Raw genomic sequence first — 27338 nt, 5'->3', positions numbered from 1 at the left:
AAGATGACAAGGGAACGACGCGGGACCAGATGCTGGACACACACGGAGAGATCGGTCTGCCCTGCTAGATTGAAGGTAAGTCTGTTTTTGTTTTGTTTTTCTTTTGTTTTTTGAGTATAGTTCCTCTTTGAGTAATTTTCAGCTGATTAAAAAAAGAATTGAAACAGCTCAAAATAAATTCAGATTCCTGGTTAAAATGATTGAATTTAATAGCATTTCATATTTTTTGGAAAAGGAAATAGGCACATTTACTTTCTTAAAATAGTACGTTTTCAAAATTTACTGCCCTTATATTCAATATTATGATAATTTGCTCCACTGTTTTTTGGAATTTCCGACACTTTAGATGTGTTGAAAGTTTGTTCAGCTCACATTTTTGCAAACTAATCCCATGCCAAAGCCCTGGTATTACTAATAACTGCAGCATGCAGAACTCAAGCAGGCTTCTGATGGCTGTAAACTGATGCTTAAGACTGCAAAGCTCTCTCTGACCTTTGGTAATGGTTCAAAGCAGCCATTGGTGATAATAGGCTTGATTCAAAAAACCCTGCATTGGTGACAACTGTCTGAGAGAGGGGTTTTTCACACAAACGTAAGACAAGAAGTTAATGTAAATCTCCCAACTCAACCATGACATGCAAAAAAAAAAACAGGGCTTCCTGATTTGGTTTTCAACCAAAAAGAAAAAAGAAAGAGAAAGTTTGAGCTATACATAAACTTTGAGTCTTCAAAGGATATTAACTGGTGGCCTTTTATATCTGCCTGGAGTTCAGCTATAGTATCAAACTGTTTTTCAATATTTTCCCCTCCAGTGGAACTGTGAACCATGCAGCCATTATACAGGGTAAGCCATGCTCTTGCATGTTTACAATCACTTTTCACAAGCCAGTAAAACCTCAGTCAAACTGCAGTCTTAGAGAGTTTAGCAGCTATATTACTCATTAATGAGCTTTTTATGGTTCTGTAATATGCTGAATGTTCCAAAACCATTTGTACAAAGTCACATTTTCAAATCAATAAAAGACAAAGCTGAACATAATATACATTTGCATCCAAAAACAAACTTTGTATTTTAAAAGAGAGCACTATGTATTTTAAAAGAGAGCCTAAGAAACTGTGTTTATTAATTTGAACTACAGTAATTATATATACACAGATCATTTATATTTACAAGATCATAAATGTTAGATCACTGGGGCCAAGTCATATACTGTCGGAAGTAAACCTGATGCCTCTTCCCCTTCTGGCAGTGCCAGTTTTAGGGCAAACTAAGAAATTGCTCAGAGCCCCCAACTTTTTCAAGCCAGAGTGGCAGGATCTGCTGGAAGCTGGAATGTTGTGCATTTGGGGCCCCTGCTTCATATTTGCCCAGGGCCCCAAATTGTTCAAAACTGTTCCCACTGGTGTCTTTATTTATCTATGCCTCTTCACCTCCACCACTCCATTACCTTCTCTGAAACCTGAGAATCATTTGCAATGCATCCACAACTGCATATTCTATAACGATCCCTGGCCCCATAATATGTGATATGTAACCACCTCTATGACAGTGGCAAATGCCATGGCATAGTTTTACAGGAACAGTGTAGTAGGGGCTGCAGTAAAGGTCATAGGTCATAGCCTTAAAGTGTAACTCAAAAATATGTTTACACATCAGAATGTCTCAAAGCAAAATCCAGACACATTGCTTTCACCCTCATACTAACTTAGATGTGACCTATTAAACCACCCTCATGCAAAATAACTACCCAGTGTGCTGCATGAGACAAGATCCTCACTATCTTACCATAGAAATCAACCTGTCTATGTCCCATGCAAACCACACAGATAGGATTATGCTATTGTGAATGCTCAATGATTACTTAAAGTATACAAAAACTCATTTGCTGGAACTTCGAATATTGCCAAGTTGTTGTAATTCCAAGAAGTTTTGAAAACAATTTTAATGTGCACTTTTACCCCCCCTCAAAAAATGGCCAGGGATCTTACCATAAAGGGTTCTCTTCCTACATACACATTTTGTTATATGTGGAGTACTGCTGTCCCTGGTGAAAGTGCATGAAGATTAAAAGTGACTGAAAAGGGAAACAGAAAATTTGCCGCAATCACATTCAAAAATGGATAAAAATGGTGACAATTGCATGTGGGAAAAAACATTCCAGTTGTTTATGGTACACAACTGTTGTCCAGTTAGGGTATGGATCTACCACTTCTCAACTGATCTTTGAAGTATTTTTGTATCCAATTTCTAATCATAGTAAAAGTTTGGCTAAGAAAACAAAAATCAGTATAAGGCTATAACAAACAGAACACTGGGTCACTTCTACTTTTTTTTTGTTTACAAACTGAGCTCCTGAAGACTCTGTTGAAGTGTAAAATTGAAAAACTCCCGTCACCAGCTGCTACACTGATTTTGCGAGGATCTATTTTTGCTCAGATCACATAGCCGGCTGTGGCAGACAGTAATAATGTGTGTTACCGAACATACAGAGAAACCTTCATGTCACCGGTGGGCCTCTGGAACTAAAACAGGCTGCAATTCCAATGTGAATCATTAAGTTTTCTGCCAAACAGAATGTACAAAAACAAAAGGCAGACACACATCGTGATATGGTTAGCTAGGCTCACAAAAAAAGACAAATGTCCAGCTAATTAAACTTTCAGTAAACTCCAGACGTCATTGGTACATAGATAGGTAAAACAAGCAGCAAAGAAGCTACTTTTTTTGATAAAAAATTGTAATGTATGTTATGGTATGAAAAAACGAATATAACTTTAATAAAGCTTAAGTAAAGCGAGTTTGTACTTACCTGTCCCTGTTTTTTCATGGGCGCTGCCATCTTCTTCCTTGTTCTGTTCCTTATTCCAATCATATGCCATCTCAATTGGCTGGGAATGCACGTGAAGCGATTATACAGGTAAGAATGCTTATTGCGGAAGGGACATTGCCTGTTCCTCTGTGCAATAAAATCCTGTTTGATGCAGATCATAGGCATCTCATGTTTGAAATCCTGATCAACTTTTGGAAACATACTCCTGAAATCCAATTTTTTTAAACAATGATATTGAACAGTAAATCAAAGTGATAAACCCTATCTTTTGTCACAGCAATTTGAGGTGAATGTTTTGAAAAAGCTTGACCTGGCGGCCACTTCTATTTACCTCCCAGGAACACTATTTTGTATTTAGGAGAGTGTAAAATACTATGAACTGCCTGCAATGGGAGTATAGAATCCCTTCTCCCATAATGCAGCACTGGGTGCCACTTGCAGCCAATCAACAGATGGCATTAGCAGGGGTGCTGTGAAAGCTCATTGCTCATTCCAAGGACCTATATGATCTATGGACACAATGCTTGGAGCTAACTCGGGGTTACACAGATAGTACGAGAGACATAAGAGAGAAGAACTGACTATTAAACTCTTTAGCGGACCTATCACTAAAATGTTTACATAACATAAAAGGGTAGATAACCAATTTTTATAAAGTAAAATTATTTTTTTTGTCACGGTGGTAAAAACTGAATGGGAGCACAGAGCCTCCTGGGACACAAACATCATATGTCAGGAGGCTTCTGGCTTCTCCTTATGCGCAGAAGGGGCTTTTACCTCCAATGGGGGAAAAATGCCGATCTCACACATGTGCAGTGAGTGTCCAGTCAGGGTGTCCTTTGCCTTTATACGTTGTGTTTCAACCTGTCCCTAGTTCTGGTGTCAGAGCTGTACGTTACTTGATATTACACACTGATCTGGCCATATTGTGTGTGTGTTGGATTTTGCATTATTTATATATTTTTTCAGAAAGGATGATAGGTGCTTTTGTTGTATAGGGAGACATTTATTCCATATGAATACGCATAACAAATCTAATGTAGCTTCCTATTGTCTAGTCACCTGGCATTTGAATGCATTTATTCTAGCTTGAATTGGTAATGAAGTACTTAGAATTCTCCCGTTATTATATATTACAAACCAGCACTTTACTTAACTTTCAGAGCTGTTCCTGGAGTTTTAGTCAGATTGGCCCTGCTTCCATTATTATTCAAAATACCACAACATTATACAAATCTCTTATTATTCCACCAATTATTCCCATATATAACATCACGGAAATGTGACGGGTCACAGTACACATTGTGATGCTTTTCATAGCTGAACACAATCTCTTTTACAAAGCAATGCAGAAAATGTATCCTGACTTGTTTCCATTAGATTTTCAGAACTGCAATGGGCACCTACGATTCTGCAGAGCGATTAAAGAATATTATAAAAAGGTCAGCGGCTTTCAAAGTCTTAAATAGAAGTTCTATACCATTTCACAATTGAAATCCAGATAGAAGGTCAAATAAGGAGCAACTGTAATCTAGCATGATGTGACCACCAAAACGGTCATTCCTATTCCAGCGTGTTGGGTACAGGCTGCAAGGCAAAAGGTTGTGGCATCTACACACTAACACAACCAAATGCAATCAACTAATCATTATTTCACCTATAAACAAGCTTTAAATTTCAGTGGTTCCTTCTTTACCAATTTAAGGCTAGACCGACTTTAATTTTAAATGCTTGTAAATGCCCATACAGCTTTTGTATGTGTTTTAGGCTTTATAACGATGTTTTAAACCAAGATATGTGGCAATGAAAAGTTTGAATAGAGAAAATGCCTCCCAAATGCCTTAAAATGCCCCAAAACACTCAAAGAACCCCCCAAAAACTCATGGTAATCGGGGGATGTGGAGAGTTTTTGTCATTTAAACTTTGCAGGATGCGTTTTCTTTACAGCCTATCAAGAAAATACCCTGATGTGGATTGGCCCATTGGAATGGGAATGAATGGGAATTTCAAACATGGGTTTTTAAAAGCTCAGGTTACATGCTGGGGAAACAGACTAAGCCTAAATTCTTAATATCTAATTTACTCTTACATAGCTGCTAAAAAACACGTATTAATATATTCATTCATGGAAGAAATATTGGCTTTTTTTTTCATTTTTTTTAAGTGGTACTTAAATTCTAATTCTAATCACATGGTGAGATGGCTCTCATCACACAGCTATTTCATCCTATAGGAGGAACATTAGGAACATTAGATTTCCCAAAAATGAATGCTAACTGCATCCAAAAGGATTACAAAATAATCCTTATGCCAGTTGTAAAATTAAATTTTTTGCTGTGTCCCCCGAGTGAATTCAATTGCAAAATGTTCACGTTTGACATGAGTATACCTTTAAATTGGAGAGGCATGAGTGGCAGGAATTGGATAAAAGTCTAGGCTATAGAAATGTTTGCATTATTTTTGCCCATCCAAGCAAAAGGCAGAAATCTACATGTTATAATTTTTATTTCATCTTTCTGTAGTATGCATCCACTCAGTGTAACATTCTGTGACAAACATCAATATCTGTCAAACCTTCATGCACTGGGAAGTCAAAAGAGATAAAGGTATGACAGAAGAAACATTTTGATTGCACAATGATTTTACTTCAGAGACAAACTTTAAAAAAAAGAAAAAAAAGGATATATATTGTGGTTTGTCTAGCTTTTTGATACTTTGATGACCGAAAAATGTACGTCTATAGAGCACTAGATTTTTCCCCTTTGAGATAACAGCTGTAGCCATTAGGATTTGTCGATAGTTTGTATTAATCTACTACAAAGGAAAATGATCGTCCAATGATCATTGTAACTTGAGTGATCACAGGAGATGCTCCCTGGCTGATCATTAGATCTCTGTAGTAATACCAACATGATCCTTCTCAGCCACAAACTTCGACATTTGTTAAAAAAGAAAGGAAATATTGTCTACTTGAGGGCAATGTAACTAAATGTTGGTCAATAAAGAAATAGGTGTGTAAGAGTAGGTGGAGTTGGTTTGTCAGAGGGCACATGAAACTGTTGTAAGGTGAAATGTGGCTGGTATGTGAAAGGGTGGGTGATCATGGAATGTCAGAGTAGTTGGGGCTGGTGTGCCGAGAGGTTGGTGTATAGAAGAGTAGGTGGGACGTGTGTGTCAATTAAAGTGTGGGGCTGGTGTGTCAAGAGGGAAATGGGTCTGGCTTTTCAAAGTGGATGGATATGTAATTTTGAAAGGCCACTGTGTTAAACATTTGGATTGGGATCATGTGTCAAAGGCGAGTGGGACTGGTGTGCAAAGAGGTCAGTAGGGCTAATGCATTGAGGGGTCAAGTGGGCATCAAGCTATTGCACAGAGATGGTCATGTAGGGTCTATGTTTTATGACTTTTAAAACAAACATGATCCTTCTCAGCCAATAACTTTGACATCTTTTAAAAAGGAAAGGCTAAATAGTTCAACTAAATGTTGATCAATAAAGTAAGCAGTCGTTAGGCTGTTGGGAGGACTTAAAGGGTAGAGTGGCAGTGTGTTAAGGGACAAATAAAGCTGGGGAAAATGAGGCTGGCATTTGGAAGGTTGACCGGGGCTAGTGAGTCAATAGCCGTTGGGGGTGGTGTATGAATGGTTAGGTTGGGCTTGTCTGTCAAGGGAAGTATGGGGCAAGTGGGGCTGGTGTGTCAAGAAGCAATTGGGACTGGTTTTTCAAACAGTAGAGACAGTATTTTGGGAGACCAAGATGTCAAGCAGTGGGCCTAGATAAAGTGTCAGGGGGTGAATGAGGATGTTGTGTTAAGAGGTTAGTAGAGCTGAAATGTGAAGAGTTAGGTGAGACTTGTGTGTCAAGGGAAGTGTGGGGCATATGGGGCTGATTTGTCAAGAGGCAAGTGGGGCTGGCTTTTCAAACAGTATAGGTGGGAGCTAAGATGATATCTCAAGGAATGGGTGGGAATGTTGTGTTCAGGGGTCAGTAGGGCTAGTGCTGCACCCAAGACTGTGCAAAAATTGTCAAAAACACTGTATGTTCAATGACTATTAAAACCTATTTTTCTGCATTTTTGCCTTGCAGTCCTTTGTTTAACTGCTAATTAAAAACAAAGGACTTGATAAAACTATGATTATGCATTTTTTTGGGTTTGGTATATTTCAAATATATACTTTTATATAGCATACATGTAAGCTAGCAGACTTTGGGATCTGCTCCAAAGACATATTTTGTAGGATGAAGCTACTGTTTGGATTGCCATGTTGCTGATGCAGTCATATGTGTGGTATGTTAAGATAAGAAATATTCATAGGTATACTGTGTAATGTACTTGTTGCATGTTAGTACCGCTTTTTAATATAGACCAAGGCATGGTAGTTGTAATTGCACACTAAGCGGTTTCGACATCAATTACCAATAACAGTCCTATATAGGAAACAAAATATCATATCTCCTACTGATCATTATGGAAGTGCTGTGATGGGAACTGAAGACCATGTCAATACATGTAATTATGGTAAAATCAAAAGGCTTTATGCCTGGTTGCTAAGCATCTAGGAAGCTGGCCAAACACACATACGCAATCAACGGAAGATTTTTGACAACTGAATGATTAGGTTAAGGACTTCATCAGCTGATATACAGCAACCTTCAAACTGCTAAGTTGGTCCCCATATTCTACATACACAAACCCATGAAAAAAGGTATAAAAAGATTTAGCAATTTCTAAATTGCAATAATTTAAAAAGAATTTAAACAGAATTCCATCCATACTTTTTTCTCTTGATGTGAATGGTTAGACATTTTATTGTTGTTCTTTCTGATAAGATTCCCATTCAGTTCTTTAAGGGATCACTGAAATAAAAGGGCCCAAACTAGTGTACTGTAAAGAACCAGAATGTATTAGAGGTCTGATTGCAGCATACCCATTAGGGAGAATTTCCTTTATTATGTGTCCCATAGACAGCTGGTTTTCGGAACAAGGAGAAAGGAGATATTTTTTAAACAGGGACCCAGACAGTGACAAAAACCTAAAAAAATTTTAACCTTTCATCACACAATAGAAAAACTCAGTTTGACAACTGAACTATTCATAATCTTTCTGTAGTAAAGGATTATGTCAGCATTTAATATTTGATTAGTGACCTCCCCTCTAAGCGTTTATGAGACAGTGTCAATTTGCCCTTTTTGACACAAGCAGTTTCGCTTTTCAGAGAACTGATGCAAAAAATGAAAATACCACATTTGATCAAGATTAATTTCACCTACACCTACAGGTAAATTTTGGTATTGGTTTATGACCTTAAAATGCAACAATGTTGATTTACAAAAAATAGTTTAGGCTGTTCACTCTGCAAAGGATAGTTCATTGTTCTGCTTGCTGAACAGGAAGCTGTACCTGAGAAATTCCACTACAAGGATCCACCTGTTTATTCTCCATTTATTATATGGATCTGTTCTTTCTGATCCCATTCTGATCATTCTGACTCCACACATTCTGATCATTAAGAAGCTGACCCTGTTCTGCCTTCACTAAATTGGCCACATATAAATAAAGAAAAAAACGCACACAGAACACGGAATTATACATCAGTAATAAAAAAAGAAAAAGGTCAGATGCTGGAAGCCTACATGTAAAAAGTGCTTTGTCCTTTGCTTGCTTTTTGGCATCACTTACACAGGTCTTTAACAAAAAGCCTGTTTTAGTATAAAGAAAAGCTACAGGTAAATTACAGTAATTAGAAAGTGGATTGTTTGTGGTGCCAAAAAGTCACTTTACAGTCTGTGGGGTTTTGCTTTTCTGTAAAAGGCAAAAAGTACAACATCCTTGCTTTTCTATTGACCTTCAGAACTTCAGGGGTTAAGTAGAAGAACATTACCTTGTTGTATACAGCAAGTCAACTAAGTTTACACATTCTCTTTACACATCCCAGGAAGTTATAAAACTGCCTCTAGGTTTCTGCCTAAACCTAAACATAAAATACATTTACACTAATGCAAGCCTGCCAGCCGCTCATGAGCTTACACTGTTTCTTCTGTACAATAATAAAAGGAAAATCACTGTTACGTAAATTCTTTTAGCTTTGCTTGAAGCAGATTTCTTTTATTTACATTAAACACATGACCAGTATTCCGTACAGTCGCCAGGGCTAATGACGGTGCTGAACAACTGTCTAACCAACTGCTATGGCTGAACATAAATCATTAAGTCTCTACAATGTACATATACAATTCACAAACATGTCCACATGGTAGTTGCTGCAATAAAGGGAATATATAATGTTTGCTTTTTCTTTAAATAAAATTGTAAATTAGATCATCTTGATGTAAATTACACTATCAGGGAGTCTGTTTTAAAATACCTGTCTCTATGTATAATTTATAATGGCACATATACAAAAGGGCAGCCATATTTAAACATTGCTGCTTCCGACTTAGCCCTGTTGAGACTTATACAAATAAAAGAGTTAAGACCCCTTGCTTAAAAAGGGAGGTACATTTCACTTAATTTATCAAAATCTTGGTAAAATTGAATATGTAACCACTGATGCTTTTCATATGATTGGATAATGAGTGGAATCTAGTAGCTATTTTACAAACATCTACTATATTGGTAATCCAATAAAAAGTATAGAAGAAAAATAATGCAAAAAAAAAGTAAATAAATTACTGCTTACTGAAAAGCGAACTTTCTCTATCCTTATGTAGGGCAAAGCATCAGGTTCACTATAATTCTGACCCACATCTCCTTCTTACATTCTCTTTACACCCACGCTACACTGTTCACCCGTGTACACAAAAATAAGAGGCTTCAACTCCCTTCTGCTGGAGCCCACACATGGCTAAGAGTTCTCTCTTTCTCCTAATGTGACTGTGCTGGGATCTGATGACTGGATATTCAGACACTTATCACCGTATTGTGTGACATAGGGAGCAAATGAAAGATGAGGGGCAGGAGTGCATTTAGGTAAACGTGTTGCTTTTTCCAGCATAGAATGAAAAAGCCTCCTTTTAGGGTGAGAATAAAGGCTGGATTGACACCTATGTTTATGTGTTATCAACAATGGAGAATTTTCATGCAATGCCATTTTCATCAGAAGGGATGTTCACATGCGTTAATGCATCAAGAAACAGACGATGCAGGTCAACACATCACAAAGATGTGAGGAACCACCACTTAAAACATTGATCAGCCTGTAAATGTGCATTGATATACAATGAAACACATTGGTGTGAATGGGCCCTTGAGATGCTTACGAACACTGGCAAGTCAGCTAACAATCAACATTTGTTGAAAAAAATGTTTGCAGAGTATGTTTGTAAGTGAAGAGCTCACACACATATTATTAATATTAGAATAATTCCAGCCAAGCAAAACTTTATGTTGGTAGCTAATTTATGGTAAGTGTCACATAATTAATTTACAAAACAGTACTAATGGAATTTAACAAGCTGTAAATTAATGAATTTGATGGAAAATTGTTTATATGCAGGTTTATAATAAATCCTTTCAATCAAAATACTTTTCCAAATGGAAGATAGAAAAATCACAGCCAGAAGGGCAATTAGCCCACTCTAGGAGCCAACGGTCACTTTTAGGCATATAGTGGTCATTGGCTTAGTCTGCCAACATGTCAAAGATAAAAAAGTTAAAAGTTAGGATCCAGTATAAATTTTTAAGTCTTGGCCTAGGGGATTTGTGTGAGGGTCTTGCACTTTTAGCAGTATGACTGATACTGAAAATGTTGGCTTTTTAATAGAGATGGACACAGCCTGGACTTCTAGAGGAGGGAACACAATGCTTGGGCTCCAAGATATTTAAAAATACAGTGGATGAAAACACAGGAGTACATCTATAAGTGAAATATAATTACATGAGATCTGACCCTTTAGGTTTCATGTATTAGCTGCAATATTCAACCTCCATCACATTCAGAAATTGTGTTGCATTTAATCATATAAAGGAGACATTTCCTCCCTAAACTCATAATGGCTCATCCAACATATGTCATATATTCATTAAAATAAAGAGTAATGTTACCTAGAGGAACGCTAAAAAGACTCAGCCTAAAATGAGTGTTTCAGAGACTGGACGCCATAGAAATTTAGGAAGATCACATCTGGTTCACTTGGCACCAATTATTTTGTCACACAATGCAAATGTATATAATCTATAATTAAACGTAACTAATCCTCCATAGGTTTCTCATTAGCTTCCTCTACAGTCTTTGTTGAATAGCTCCAAAGAGTTTACAATGCCTTATTTGCAGTTTCCAAAATCTTTACAGTCAAATTGTTCTGTAATTGATACAGGATTAGCAATCCAATACCAGAGGCAGAGTATGTAGAATGATCTTTCCTGTATTGTATCTGCACTGGAAATCCAATACAAACATGTAAGGGTTTCAGAACATCATTATTAATAGTGGAAGCTGTATGTGATGAAGGAAGGAGCACGGCACCTATGTGTCCACCGACCAAGCAACTGCAGAAGCTGTGCTGTATGTGATGCACACACACACACACACACACACACACACACACAACATATACATATATATGAACACACACACATATATAAATACACACATATATATATATATATATACACACACACACACACATATACACACACACACACATATACACACACACAAACACACATACACACACACACACATGTATATACAAGCTTGCACATAACTAGACAGGTGCTCCCATAAACTTGTATTAATAGCTACATGGTGCACTGTTAAAAGTGTTCAAACATCTATTTTTATACCATGGATTTACCTTACAAAACCATTCTTCAATCAACTTTGATCATGGTAGGAAAAATAATAAAAACAGTTTTTTGATCAATGACTGATTTCTAATTATCATTGTCACATGAGTAATTAGGAAAGTCTGTTACCAATAAAATAGTAATTTAATATGCAGAAGTTCAAAGATATTAAATTATAATAAATCCCCCTATTTTTTCCTTCTATTAAATAGAATGGGAAAGACTTAGAACCTCTATTAGGAACTTACCACTCCTTGTGCCCCACTAGGTTCGGCGAAGGGGCAATAAAACAAAGAGTGGTGAGACACATATCCCATGGAGATGGAAAAGGCAACATACAGTATTTTTTTTTTAAAATAGGAAAAGTTAGAAAATCTGGATGCCTTTACCTTTCTACCTTGAGGAACACTGTTTCCCTTCTAGTCCTGATTTGTCACTGTGATAAAAAGTATGTATTTATGTATAAGATAATCTCCCTATTGGAGTCATTGACAACTAATAAAAACTGGCAGATATGCTAACACACTCTGCTCCATTAAAAACAAATGTTTGACCTGGAGTTGGGCTTTTAAAAACATTTGAGATGAATCTAACATCTCCATTCAAAATCGATTCTGGGAATGGAGTTACCTTAAAACCTAACAACAATATTGGCTAGCATTGACTAACTTCAGTACCGAAACAGATTTTACCAAATACTGGATAATTGGTCACATGATCTCAGCTCAAAGTAACAATCAAGTTCTTACTCTTACCCTCTTTAGTAGTTCATGTGACTGGTGCTTTTGTTTACTTTCAGGGCAATCGCATGAACAAATATTGCAGCTATTGTAACTCTATCAATAAGGGGCTTAATTAACTGACAACGAAGAACAGCCAATCGGAAGCTTTTTTAAACCTTTTAAAATGTGCCAAACTTTAGAATTTAGCCACATGAGGGCTAGTTATTTCAATGCAGTACAAGAAGATCAGGGTGGTGGGGCTATGCTATAGCTCTACTTTGAACAATTAAATAGAAACATTGTAGTATAAACACTTATTAGAGGGTAACTACATCTTACTTGTCTGATATTTATAATTTTGTATGATATAAATCAAATTGAGAATCCTATAGAACTAGTAGATAACCTAGCAGGGTGCATGCATGACCTGAAAACTTAAGCAAAAGTAAAGAATTACTTTCCAACATGTCACACCAGGGAGATCTAAGAAAACATTTTTTTCTTATATGACAAAAGCAGTCGTTTCTAAAATAACTCAAACCTCTAACCAAGCACAGTCCCTGAATGCATACACTCGTACTCCTATTCCATTAGGAATTATTCTGTATGACAAGTCTGTGCTCAGGTATTGCAAGTTGCTGCATTTTTCTGTCACCCTGGATTATGAACTGCAAATAGCATCCTAAAATAGATTTAATAGGTATGTCCAAGTCATGTTTAGGAATAAAACAACTCAGTGTGGTGGAACACTATAGCATTCACTTAAGCCAGGTTCCCAAGTGTCACAATAAGAAAAGCCTTTTTATGTCGCTCAGCTTTGTATCCCTTGTAGAACTGCACATTCAATTTACTAATTCATATTCTAATGCAAATTTAATTTGCACACATAGAGTGGGTCCAGCTTGACATGTGAAAGTGCCAAAAGAAACATTCCTATTTTATGCAATACCATACAAATACAAATTCATTGCATCATTCTGCCATCTAGCCCTATCTTAAAAATGTTAAAAATTGAGTTGCATTCCTAAAACAAATAATTTTTTTTTAATATTAATTTTATCTCCTAAAAGCACATCTATAAAGATCACATCCACATCTTAAAATTCAGTGCAAATATCACACTGGCTTGTCTGTAGATCAATACCCAGGATCTAATATCAACAAACTAAATCCATGACCCATGAATATTCCCTGACTGTCTCTTAGATTTCTTTAATTATTGATTCAGATAGGCAATTATTTACCATAATGAAATAAGAGAATCTCTGCTCCACTTAGGTACATGATTATTTCCCTCCGGAGGAGCTGCCTTAAGGAAACTGCTGATCCCCTTTTCTAAACTATTGGCTGCCTTTAAATCTTTACTGCCTGTTTGCCTCTCCTGTGCCGAACAGACAATGTGAATATCTACGAGCGCCTGAAATCACGTTTTCCAGCTGCAGAAAGTTTACAAGAAGACATCTCCAGTTAATGAAGGATGCAAGGTGCTAATGAGCACCTAAACAGACCTAGGGGGACCATGCTAGCCCTTCTGCCTCTGTGCATATGTTTTTATAGAGGTCAGGCAGAGATGTGTAGGGACCAGTTTGCTTCCCTTGCCCAATATGTATTTTCTTCCCACCAATAAACTGATGTTCTCTGTTGGAAACTAGTTCCGAAAACCCATAAGCAACTTCCCAAAGTCCAACCGGTAGCCCTGTGTAGATTCTATAGATAGGAACAGAAGACAGCTTAATTATCCTGCCTGGTATTCTGTAGCTATGCATAATTAATGGAATAGAGGCAATCTGGTAAAAATAGCAAACTCTAAACTGCACAGGCTACGGAGCACAGCTTAAGGCAGTCGCACTGGTACGTTCGTAGTGACTCTGGTGGCATATTAGCATCAGCTGGTGGAAATCATTCTCAAACAATTCTCACGTAATAAAAGAAGATCACAATGGTATTACCTGCTCCTGCTGCTGCGAGGACTTCCCTGTGGCATTTTGTTCCTTAGCTGTGGTCATGATCGCCCCCCACTTGTGCCAACCACACCGGTCTAGGTGATGCTAGCGTCTGGTTCAATGCCCCAAAGCCAAAGGAACCAGTTACCACTCACTCCATCACAACAGTCTTCTATCCATTCAAAGGCATATTATAGACCAAAAAAATAAAGGAAGCCCCCAACACACACAAGGAATAAAGAAGGCAAAAAAATAGAAATAAAGTCAAGGGAGATGAAAAGATGCTAGGCTCTTTACAATTAGCAACAGCCTCTGCATCACAGAAGCAATGATAACTGCTTGGCAACCTGCTACTGGCAGCAGCATAGCTTGGAGACAACCTAGCGATGGAGAACCCCCCCTCCTGCTTCTCTTTCTCTACTCCTACCCCTCCTTTTTCTCTAGTCAGACTCACAGAGCATGCACCAGCCCGCAGCCCTGCCAGCAGAAAGGTAGCACAGCCTTCTTTCCCCTCTTTGTAGGACTGAGCAGGAGAACCAGATGTAATGCATGGCCTGATTGGATGCTCACAACTAGGGATCCAGGACAGAGTTGGAGGCTATGCTGTGCACTTTGACTGGGATTTCCGCTCTGCTTTTCCTCACTCTGGACAGAATGTCAGAAATTCTCTGTAGAGTCAATGGAAGGCTGTCGCTGCATTCTGCACATCATCTGCAAAAAAGCAGGCGTATTACTATCCTAGGGAAGACAGAATGACTTCCAGGCAGCAGAATGAACAACTCTCCAAAAAGGGTTTATTCATTCGAACCATCTAAGATCTTCGTGCTTTAGAAATGATCAAAGATTATTCACCGACTTCATACACATATATCCTAATAAGGGGCAATTAACAAAGTACAGGAACCCAAATCAATTCCTTTATATGGAAACTGATAACGATACTTTTATTGGTTGGCAGAGTATAATTAACCAATATTTGTTCATTATCGCTGATGTGAAGAACATAACACAAATATATAAACGAATAGCTACATGGCTGTGCTGGATTTTAGAAGTTAATGGTCCTGATTTATTAAACTCCCCAAGGCTGGAGAAGATACGCTTTCATCGGTGAAACCTGGAATGGATTTCTTAAAAGTCATTTGCTATTTGTCATACTCAGACTGGCAGTTTGTTAACCGCTTCCCTATGCTGGGAAAGGCTGCTACATGTAGCCACAGCCCCCTAAGGAATGAATAGGGGTTGCACTGAGAAGTTCTAACAGTAGAACCACTTGCTGCCACCAGCTATCAATGTGCAGATGCTGCTTCTTTTTAAATCACAGCTATCGGGCAATTGCTTGACCGGCTGGCAAGGTGCATCATGCATTGAACCTGCCCCCACTATCAGAGGCGGGGTAAACTGACAGGTTTTATTAATAGGGCAGCCCCCCCAAACACACACACACCCCCACCAATCTGTTGCCCCTGTGGGAGCATTGAGCCTAAACCCTGTGTAAGTTCCATGTTGGATCATGGGGTTAACAACCGCATACCCTCACCCTAATAGCAATTGGACAATTGGCCAAGAACCTGACCCTACACTATACAATCTGATTGTACAATTTAGATCTATAGTTCTACAATTCCAGATTTACGGTCTTGTCTGATTTGAAGCTGCTTAGGTTTGTCCTTCTTTGTAATGTATTGGTAAATTCAAAGGAGATTGCACCAAGCTTGTACAGTCTGAACATATAATGTATGGCCAGCTTAAAGGCTCTGAAAAAAGGAACCGAAGTTTGCAGAAGTAGGGGGAAAGTAATTAGCAGTGAGTGGAGATGTGCCCAATTAATAGAACCTAACTGGGCAAAGTGACAGATTCTCTGCATGCCCACCACAAAATATCGAGAAAAGTATGCTGGAAGCTCCTAAAATGTAAGCACCATTGCCTTGTTTGCAAAAAAAGAAAGAAAGAATTTAAAGTCTGCAGGTTTTTTTTAAATAATTCAGAATAAGCACTGGAATAGAAATGCTTTGCAATGCACATACAGGGAAAAGCAACAGGTTTGCTTTAATCCCAACACAGCTGAAACACTCTTGCCCCCACCTCTCTGACACTGGGTAAAATCAAAGAAGAAGGAAAGGATCATTTTTAAGATGCAATCTAGTTGCTATTGGTTATTGAACTTAGTCAAATCCAAACAAACCAAAGTTTTGGGCAGATATTTTAGTTAGCTCTCAATTTATGGACAAAATGGCACTGTTTTTGTGTCAGTTATCCTAAAACGTCCTGTTTTTTTTAAATTTTCCTTAAATGGATGGTTAAAAAAAAGTGATCTTTTTTTTACTTAAGAGAACAGTGTCTCCTATATTAAATCGACACCAACGAGTGCTAGCCATGATGACTATACTGGGATTTTAATTGCTGCTTTTACCAGCATTTCTCATCTTTTAGCAGAAACTCCTGCTAAAATATTACTTTAGGTCCTGGGGGAACCCCTGCTATAAATGCCACAGCTCACAGTGTATTAGTGTGGTGCTCAGTGGGAAGAATGCCACACTTGCAGATAGCCAAAAAGATCATTGCTATCAGTTAAACTCATCCAAGAGGTACAAATTGCTCATTGCAAGGAACCCTTAGAAACCTCTTGAGGATCCCTGGTTGAGAAACATTGGTCTAAACACTGTAGGCGTTCATGTAAGGAAGTACTCCAACATGCACCATTATCTAAGTTTCCATTATGACTCTTTTAGCTTGAACATAAACGCAGTGTAGAGCAGATATAATGTATGCATTAAAACCACAATTTTATCAACTACGCCGACAAGGTTGTGTAAACGTATGCTTTGTGTATAAGCAACATGCTTATAATTGTGTGTGTCCTTGTGCACTTTGAAAAATACCTACATTATTTTTCAAAGCATTACCAACCACAAAATTGACTGTCCTTACTTTAGTTAGTTCGTTTCAGTGTTTCATATGTTCAATGTCCAGTCAATCATTGTGTATTTTAATGGTTGCCCTTATGTTACAAGAGCCACATTTGCACATGCATGTACTATGCTTTCATTAGGTGTTGTATAACAGTAGATTCTACATCTAGTGCCCACCACAAAAAGCTGTTTCAATGAAAATTGCAGACATACTGTGATTTTTCTTTTTAGACCTACCTGGCTGGAAAGCTGGAATTGGTGTCGATCTATATACAATACAACCATTATATAGCAATAAATACCCAAAAGGCAAAACTTCATACCCAAATATGTGAGAAATATGTCTGCTCTCATGTATATAGAATAGTGCAAGATATATAGAGAAGCAAGGTTTTAAAACGATGAAAGTAATTAGATTTTTTGTCAGTTTATAAAAAGTATCCAACTCCCTCCCAAAAAAGTGACCCTTTTAGTCGCATCTATAGGATGAGTCACTTGACTTTTTGATGAATTAGGTAATTCCAGTAATCCCTTGCTATTCTCTTAAAATAGTCTGCTGACAATCAAGCATTGCTTGGGTTTGCCTATACTGAGCAGTAGCAGTTTTGGGGTTGTGTTCATGGCATTCTAAATGAAAGAGAGCATTAAAGTTCTGCAAAGAGTAGCAGGAGAAATCTAAAGATAGTTTGAAGCTCTTAAAGTTGATATATTTTCCCAGGACACTAGTACAGATATATAGGTCAGTTTGTTAAACAAAGCACGATTACAGAAGAGTTGAAAAGAGTTAGAACTTCTGAAAAGTTTTATTGCCATTTGTGCCTATCTTAGAGCGACCTGCACTCCGCCTCTTCCAGTGCCACCAAGACATACAAATTAACAAGAAAAATAAAAGATAAAATATCAAATCTAACTTTTGCTGTTCAGTTTTATTCCAGAGGTTTCCCTTGCAGTAGATTTGTTTTCTGCCACCAGATGTCCAAAATCATTCAACTTACTAATGAGTCCAGGTCACTCGGCACCAATCCAAGTCTGTAAATTCACAGTATAAGGAACAGCAGCAAAATAATAAGCTCTTCTTGGCTCTTTGTGCTGCTTCTTCCTCTCACACTCAGCACTTCTGTACAGGGACTGCAAGCGTCAGATACCAGGACAAATTTAAGTACTTAAACTTCTGTCCATTAAAACATGTATTTTATGATATATTCATAATCACAACGCTGTATAATTTTGTTCAGCCTTCGGCTTTAAGATAAAATATCTAATACAGGTGCTGATAAGATGACAATGCTAACACTATACCTAGAATGAGGGAGGATTGAATGTTCTTACTGTGTTCTCACTCGGGTGATTTCCCCTTACTGTCTTACTGTGTGGGCACAGAATGCTATGAAAATGCATCAGAGAGTTTAACCCTTCCTCATTGCTAAACATTGTAAAAGAAGTTAAACTTTTTTTTATAAGCCAGTACTTTAAAATATGATTTATTTACTTATAGATAGGCATGGGTTAAGCCATCCACCATTTTTTCATATCCAAAAAACTACCTAAGTGGCTTGAAAGTCCCTATAAATAACTAAAGCTGCTTGTGCTTCACCATTGTGTTCAATGTCATGTGAAGAGAACCTAAAACATAACACACGTTTCAAACCACAGCACTCTGATCCTCAGAAAGCTGCAGGTGGCTCCGAAATCGTTAGCATTAAGACACAGTAGAAGAATAATTGTCAAAAAGATGACAGGTATAAATAAGCCCAACGAACAAGGCGGATTTCCAAGTAAATGAAACTCAATGGCAGTGGGTCATAGAGGACTGAAGGTTAGGGGGCTACAGGGAAAAATCTCTCTTTTTTTTGGAAAGTGCAGCAAAGAATATCCACAGAGGAATGGTCTTCCGCTGGGAGATTTTGGGGCAGAGATAGCCTATGGTTTCAGAAATGGTTGGCATAGAAACAAGGCCTAATAGTGTTTAGGGCAAGGTCATACAGTCTCATTTTGTAGGAGATGGAAAGGCTAGCATGTTATGCGCAGTTAGCGTGACACTGAAGGTCTATGAAAAGTGTGATATTAGTGTAAATGATCACACTATGCCAGGCATACTATGGCAATGATTATCCAAGTGTTATGTGTATACTACGTAAGGGGCCTTGATCAGTATTGTGGTAAACCCAATTTATTAAGTCAGATGTTTACTACATCTAATTCTATATTATATTGAAAGACAGTCATAGTATGATAACTTGATATTTTGTTACTTGTTACTTTTAGATTAAAAATAAAAAATAAAAATATATATATATATATATACAGTATATAGTGTGTATATGTGTGCCAATAGCATAACAGTGCATGCATAGGCATTTTTTTTTTGTTTTTTCTTTTTCTTTTTCCCATATTTGTTTTATTTGCTCAATACCATCTTGCAACCCACACCTCTTGATTGCAAGAAAACTGTGGTGCTCAACTATGGTGGAACAGAAATGTCTGTTGGCATTGTTTGCACATGATGGTCACTTACTTTATATATAAGAAAGCTTATCATCTATGTCATTGTTCCACCAGCTCATGTTACAGCTGTCAAGTAACTCAATCCACAATAGGAAAGCCTTTGCTACTGATGCTGCAGAGTTTCATTAAACCTGATATATCGTTATCACCCCTCTCCTAACCTCTGCACAAGATGCAGTGAGCAGGCAGTGGTCAGATGCATTGATAGCAAATGTCAGAAAGTGATTTGGATAAGAGAATTTTGACATGATTGGTTTATGAAAAAAATATATGGGTAGACTTTATCAGTTGTTTGTAATAAACCATACAGAGATAAGTTGGTAGAGAACATGAAGAACCTTTTCTTATTTGTGTACACATATTCACAGCCCCATGGGCCAACGGAAAATTGTTGTGAGAGTCCCAATAATATACAGGATCACAGCTTACACAGAACTAAGCCTTTTCCCAAATGACTGTGATAAGGCCTGAAAATGGACTACCGGGGCACTGAGGACTGCACTGTGGGAGTAAAGGAGAAAGTCTTGTGCTCCCAAGTTCCCCCATACCATAACATGAAATTGCTCACTATACCCAGGATCTATTTGACATTTTGGTATTTTAAAGGTAGACACTGTACATTGCAAAAAGTGTTTCTAAACTTTTTTGAAGATCTTCATAAGTCATTTTATTATAGATATTGACAGTCCATTCCAATGCAGTCCCTGGTCTTTATTAGTAAAGTAAGTGCAGATTCTGCCTTGCCTACAACTACAATGTTATGAATAATAGGATATGATCATAATTCTCCCTGAGCTAAGCTAAACTCCAATTCAGAATCCAAAGTTTTTTTTTTAAACTGTGTGGAGTCCACCCTAGTAATAAAACTAGACCCTTTATTAGTCTTGGAACCTTCCTAGATAGAAAATGGGGCAACAAGCATGTGTTCTCCCTCTCCTATCCATAGAAGGCGCTCTGAAATCTGGATTGCCACAGAAGAAAGAGGACAAAAAGTGTGTAGCATTATTTTTTGCCCAAACCAGACCCTTGCCTGTCTTCAATGATGGCCTTCTTCCCACAATGTGACCTCCGTGTTGTGGGGGTTTGCAGGTATGGAGCCTTTTGGATACTGGAAGCACCTTTTAGTAGGAGGGCTCCCAGACATTCACCCCTCATCCCGGAGAAAGAGTACAGAGGTACGGTACTCCTGCCATTGTGTTCAGCCAGTCCATCCATCCAGAATGTTGACAGCTGTCCGTGGCATCCTTCTGAACAATGATTGGCACTGTCCCCAACTAGGCAGAGCTCCTGCATTGTTTTCATGTGTTCAGCCAACCAAGCCAGCACATGTTGACAGCTAATAACAGATATTTTTTTTTAAGTTCGCTAGTGGAAAAAATATAGCCTTGAGTCATGCTTTAAAATATAAATGAACTTTTATAGTGTTTAGTTATGCCATAACTGGAGGTTCTTTAAACTGACAGCACATTTCATTGACAAAATTAAATTATTTGGGGATCTGATTCCTTTTAGGAAACTGTAATGTAAATGAACCAAATTGATACTTACCTAAAAAAATAAACTCCTTCCAGTAGTCAAAACAAACTCTTGGATAATGTCTTATATGCAGAATTACTCAAAAGTATATTCTCCTTGCTTGCATGATTTCAGCTAAAAAATGGTTTACAGCTAAAAAATAATGGAACAGCAAAATGCGAAAAATTGTACTGTAACATTATTTTACGGAACGCAACACATATGGAAACATTTGCATAATCAACACGTGAAATTACTTGAATGTCCCAGATATCATTTGGGTAAGGTTGCATAACAAAAGACATATTCTGATATATTTGAAAACAGACCTTTTTGCATACAAATCTGATCGTGCTATTAAACCTTCCATGTGTAATGCTTAACTGGGAATTGAAAATTCAGTATGTTGACTGTAATTTATATAAGGCCTGGGATGTAGCCCATGTGACTATATTACCAAATCTTACTTCCAGTGAATATAATCTGATTTTATTATAGTGGGAAAATAAAGATTGTAGAGATGACTGGTATTATTTATTACTTTGCCAATGTTAATCACTTTGAGGAGCATGCCGTTTCATTGAGTAATAATCATGACAGTTTATCAAAATCCTGTAGAGAATTGTGACAGTATGACATTTAAAAAGGAGAGCTTAAAGTAACTTGGAATTTCTGTATGGATGCATTGCAACTGTAAAATAAAATAAAAAGCTTTAAAAGCTATGTCTGAAAATATGATTTCCTTTAGCAGAAATGCTGCTTCTTGCATTTCCACTTGAGTGCTCTGTGCTGGCAGAGCTGAGTAACAGCCACACCTATGATTATGAGTCAGTTTGGTGGGCTTAACACTGGTATCTTCTGTACTGCACAGTCATATTACCCTGAACAATTGTTTTGTAGATAGATGCTGGGAGTTCAATATCTGCCTAACTGCATGTATATTTAAGTCACTTCAGTTGGACTTTAATCTGAAAATAATATACTTTGTGTGAAAATGTCAGTAACCATTATCTAACATATGTTGGCTGTCAGTGTAATTTGAGTCTGACATGGCTTTTTTAAACAAATCTTAAGTAATAACAGCGGTTTTGATAGTATTATTTGTGTCTATTGAATTGGCCATTTAATGCTTGCTTAGCTGAAGGTACATCCAAGCTGGTTAGTGGTTTATTGTTAGCGCAATGACCTTGTGGTGAAAGGCAATCAGACTCCAACATTGTAATCTTTATCTAAACTCACTGGTATGAGGTCATGATCTTAAAGGGAAAAAAATGTCAACGTTGGTTTCATGCTAACAGATTGTCAGGGACTGCACCAGTCCCCTGCTGACAGTTATATTCACTCCTATAATAGCAATTTATTAAGCTAGTTTATAAATTGATTGATAAATTATATACAGTAATCAAATATTCAATAAAAATTCACCTTTATAGTTGTTGCAGACAACACTGCATATGGAGATGGTTTAGAATACAAATTTTATCCCCTTTGTGACAACAATGTGCCCTTTGCCATGAGAACATTAAAACTGGACTTCAAGAAGGAAAACATTTTGTCCCCACAGTGTGTCCCCCTCATACTGCAAAGATAATTACTTGTTTGGCTAGGGGATGATAGATAGGGTGATATTCTTATGTTTTTCTATCCCCCAGCTAGTCCTCTATATTCTCTCCTTCAACCAGTCGCAGCTCTCCGATGTCATCCTAGACAATGCAGGACCAGCAGTCCTGCATTGTACTTAAAGACGGTACATTGGACAAGGAAGGTGGTCAGAGTTATACAGTAAGTATAGAATCTTATTTATCATCCTCTAGACAAAGTAAATAGTTAAACCTTGCAGTGTGGAAAGGAAACCAATGTATGAAAACATCACCTTTTTTTGACCTTGCAGAAAAAAACTAGGAATGTCTAACTCCTGTGCCCAATGCCAAGGGAATGTATGATATGGCTATGTAAACTGAAGAAAATCTCTGGTAACAAAAGGATTATTGGTAATCAGTGCTGACTCACATCATATTAATAAACACAGTTCAAAATCAATCAAGTCCATCTTAATTCCATCACTGTTGTTCCAAAAACTAAATATCAGCATCAATTTCTCCCTGGCATGTTAAAACAAAGCAAAAACACTGTGCTGGTCAGAGGCATCTTTCACTTGAATGGAATAACATTGATATTCTTCATTGTTCCGTATGGCACTTCTTCTACCACGTTTAAAGTGGAGAGCGGTATTGGCCCCATATTAAGCAGCAAACAAACTAATTACCATGTTATTATTATGCCAATCATCACAATATTGCTGATAAATAATCTTAACCATATATGTGGAGGCCAAGCTAAATAGTAGAAATGGTAAAGCCAACTGACACTTTTTTAATTTGGCAATTCAATTTTTTTCCTGTCTATGTCACCCACCTCCTGATGACAACTGCTCACCCTTTTTTAGGGGCATAACAAGGACAAGTTAGTGAAAATCTCCTCAATGAGGTCATGGAAGTAAAAATTATTTATTATTACAAATGTTAACTCTTTCCAACTCTATCCAATTAAAAAAAAAAAGTTTGTCTTGAGTTATGCTTCAATCTTAATGTTTTCTTCACATACCAATATACAGAAATGATAGCACATTACAATAAAATTTAAAATGATTTAAGCTGCTGAATACCTTTATGATCCCAAATTCACACATATAATAAATCTGTATAAGTATAATTGACCTAATAAAAAAAGAAATAAAAAGCTCTTGGCAATGAATAAAATCATTATTGCAATACGTCTTATTTACTTATATGCATTAAGAAGGAAAATCTAACCTGATGCCGGTGAAGTTTTCATTGTACAGCAGCCAGGAGAATCAGAGAAATTCAAGTGGAAAACATTAGTTTAGGCTGAATCAATGCATTTCAAATTGTACTCTTTAACGAAACGTCAATAATTAAAACATGACAAGCTGAAAAAAGATCTGTCAGTTTCTAAGTTATTCTACATTGTATAAAAGCTGACACTTTCATCCACAGAACAATTTCTACTTTCCTGTGTCAAAAGCAACCAAGTTGTGGGAAAGTGACATGAATGGAGGTCTTTTGTTGGCAAATTTGGAATTCAAAGGAATAAATGTTTCGATGCAAATCAGTCAGTGCTCACAAACCAGAAATGTTCATAAACGCCTTTGCTACAAACTATGTTTTTTTTAGATACATATTTCTTCCTGTGAAAAAAAAAGTTCAAGCTGATTAGATTCTCAAGATTTTGAGAAGAAAATGGAAGCTCTTTAAGCATATTTAGTAGAGACTGGAATTGGAATTAAATGATACTTTCATGATCCTATAATTGCAAAGGCATACTTACATCAAATTGATTATTCGTGATAAAGCCATACTGGGTAAAGCAACCAATTGAGCCTTGATTCATACATTACAAGGCTGTACAAATCTAGGCTCCCTGTCTCTCAGTACATCTTACTTGCAATCTTCCAATATCGTAAAGCAAGCAAATGGTATAGGTATAGGTGGGACTAAACAAGGAATTAGGCTATGTACACATGCTAGATATATGTTGCCTAGGACAAAAGATTGTTGGATGATTGTCTTGAGCGAGAATCTAGCTTGTGGTCATCCAACGTCTTTACTGATCCACCATGGCAGATCACCGAATGACTGACCAGGGACAACCACTGTCTTTTGCTATGAAGGAGGACACAGCAGGGTGACTCCCACTCGCCCACCCCCCTCCACTCTCCAGTGCTATTTCATTGCTGGAGATGATCACGAAAGATTCTGATGTCTACTGATATAAATTTGATGTCTGTACATAGCTTTAGATGTGATTTTGTGTTAGATGTAGAAACTTGAATTTGACATTACTTGTAAATATTGGCTTTGCTTCTCAATCAACTGATGCAAAACTGGTACCTAAATTTACAATCCCTCAGTCCTAAAGTATGTAGCTTGTGGAGAGCCTTTAAAAATATCACCTTCAATTCTTTCAAATAACAGCATCAAACAGTCACTTTAGTGCAAAATCAACAAACAAATATAAAACCTTGATTTAAAAACTTATAAATAACGCAATCAACATCATATTTCAGATATTATTCAGGCAAGCTTAGATCCCCTATTTCTAGATTTGAACTAAAAATCAAGGCAAAAGGGTGAAATTAAAATGTTGGGTCTTAGATTGTGTATGAGGGAGGGTGGAGGAGATCTGCATAGAAAATGTTTATAGTTATAAAGTTGGTAGATTTATAATTTTGGGTACAACAAGGTATCTTGGTCGTAATGATGTCATGAATTTTGCCTGTTTAAATTTACTCAGGTTCTTCACGACACTCCTAATTTTAGCTTCTTTGATATTTGGCTGAAAGGTAAGTGCTGTGGCCTTTGCAGGTTTTCTCTGGGTACCTCAGTTTTCTTCCACATACCAAAAAACATGCAGTTAGGTTATTTGGCTACCCCCCAAAATTTACATTAGACTGTATTAAAGACATATGACTGAGACAGGGACATTAGATTGTTAGGGACAGCTAGTGACATGACTATGGACTTTGTACAGTGCAGCGTAATATGACGTACAGTGTAATAATAATAATATTTAATGATTAATACATAAATGTATTTTTCTGTATAGGTTATTTATATGAAATAATTGTAATGATTGCATCATATTGCTTTATTATGATTTATACTGTTATTGTTTATCACCTTTGTTGTCCTAAATAGATAACATATATGAACTCCACTTCCTGCCTTTATGGACTTTTTCCTGATATAGAGCTTGCAAGTGTGAAGAACATATTTGTCCATTTCAGGTTCTTGTCCTTTTGTCCAGGACATGATGGATGTTCTGTGAGCAGTGTCTTTTTGTTTTTGCAAAAACAAGTTAGCGCCATGTTTGCTGGACATGATCTTTGGGCATTTTCTAGGTGTCATGTGACATGCATTCTACAGCTAAAAAGCATGGATAGGTACTAGGAGGAAGGAGCTGTGTTATGGAGATTGACATGACCTTGTGAGGAGACTACTTTTACAGTGAAGCATATAAAGGGACCTACATGTAACACAGCAGGGACCCCCCTTGATGGATCTGCACAGGATTATTTATGGCTCATATCTATGTCCAGAGGTGAAAGGATCCACTATCCTGAGTGCTACCTTTAACCAGTATTGATGCCTTTTACCCATGATGCTTTTAATGAACAGGACTGCCTGGGATGTGGTAGGGTTATTATTATTACACAGTATTTACATAACGCGATCATATTCCATAGTCATGGCACTAACAGTCCCTCAAAGGGGGTCACAATCTAATGTCCCTACTATAGTCATATGTCATTAATGTAGTCTAAGGTCTATTTGGAGTAAGCCAATTAACCAAACTGCATGTTTTTTTGGGGATGTGGGAGGAAACCCACACAAACACAGGGAGAACGTGCAAACTCCATGCAGATAGTGCCCTGGTCAGGATTCGAACCTGGGAACTAGCGCTGCAATAGCCATATTGCTAACCACTGAGCCACCGTGATGCCCTTCAAATGCATTACCAACACCTTCATTCATTTTTATATGTGAAGGGTGTTTGCGTCAGCATCTTTCATACGGAAAAATGTTTTGAAACATTAATCCTAGATGCCTTATGGCATTTTCCTATCATGCACATGCCTGTAAGGGACCTTTCATGGAAGATTAATAAATGGTACTTTAAAGTCTGAAAAAATGAGAACTTCTATTCTAAATCTGGCCTGCAGATTAGTGGATCACAAGGCAATAGAGTCAGCATCAACAAAAGACCACCAGATCCTGCACCTTTAAATACCATTTCAGTAATGGTGGCTTTCATTTTTCTACCTTCTCAAGTACCTTTTAAATGTGCTTTACACTTTTGATATACTCTGCAAGTAAAGTAAATATACAGACATTACAAGTTCTTCTTTTCAGCATGGTAATATTTCTCTAGTAAATTCTCAGGTCAAAATGTTTTACAAAAATTGCTTGGAAAATAACAGTTTTTGATGTAAACCCAAACATTGGAACACACAGTCATTTGCTTAACCCATAGAAAAGTAAAGCACAGTCTAGCTCATTGATCACAAAATATATGTTTAAAGATAAACAACCAAAGATTATA

General features: G+C 37.2%; 1 protein-coding gene across 2 annotated transcripts in view; it reads right to left on the bottom strand.

The window, feature by feature from the left end:
- The window catches only part of DPP6 (dipeptidyl peptidase like 6), a 626323-nt gene that overhangs the window by 348113 nt on the left and 250872 nt on the right, over nucleotides 1-27338 (bottom strand). Inside the window, exon 1 of one of the 2 annotated variants that reach the window (XM_072412586.1) lies at nucleotides 14290-14655. The exons of the other annotated variant lie outside the window; for it this stretch is intronic. Coding sequence (XP_072268687.1) covers nucleotides 14290-14346 — 57 coding nt within the window. The 5' untranslated portion in view covers nucleotides 14347-14655. Of the gene's footprint in view, nucleotides 1-14289; nucleotides 14656-27338 lie in introns of those variants that run through there. 2 annotated transcript variants of the gene reach the window in all.

Source organism: Pyxicephalus adspersus, chromosome 5 (assembly GCF_032062135.1).
Source record: "Pyxicephalus adspersus chromosome 5, UCB_Pads_2.0, whole genome shotgun sequence".
In the NCBI taxonomy this organism is placed as follows: Eukaryota; Metazoa; Chordata; class Amphibia; order Anura; family Pyxicephalidae; genus Pyxicephalus; species Pyxicephalus adspersus.
Note: the sequence above shows the minus strand (reverse complement) of the source record. Positions and strands in the feature narration are given on the sequence as shown.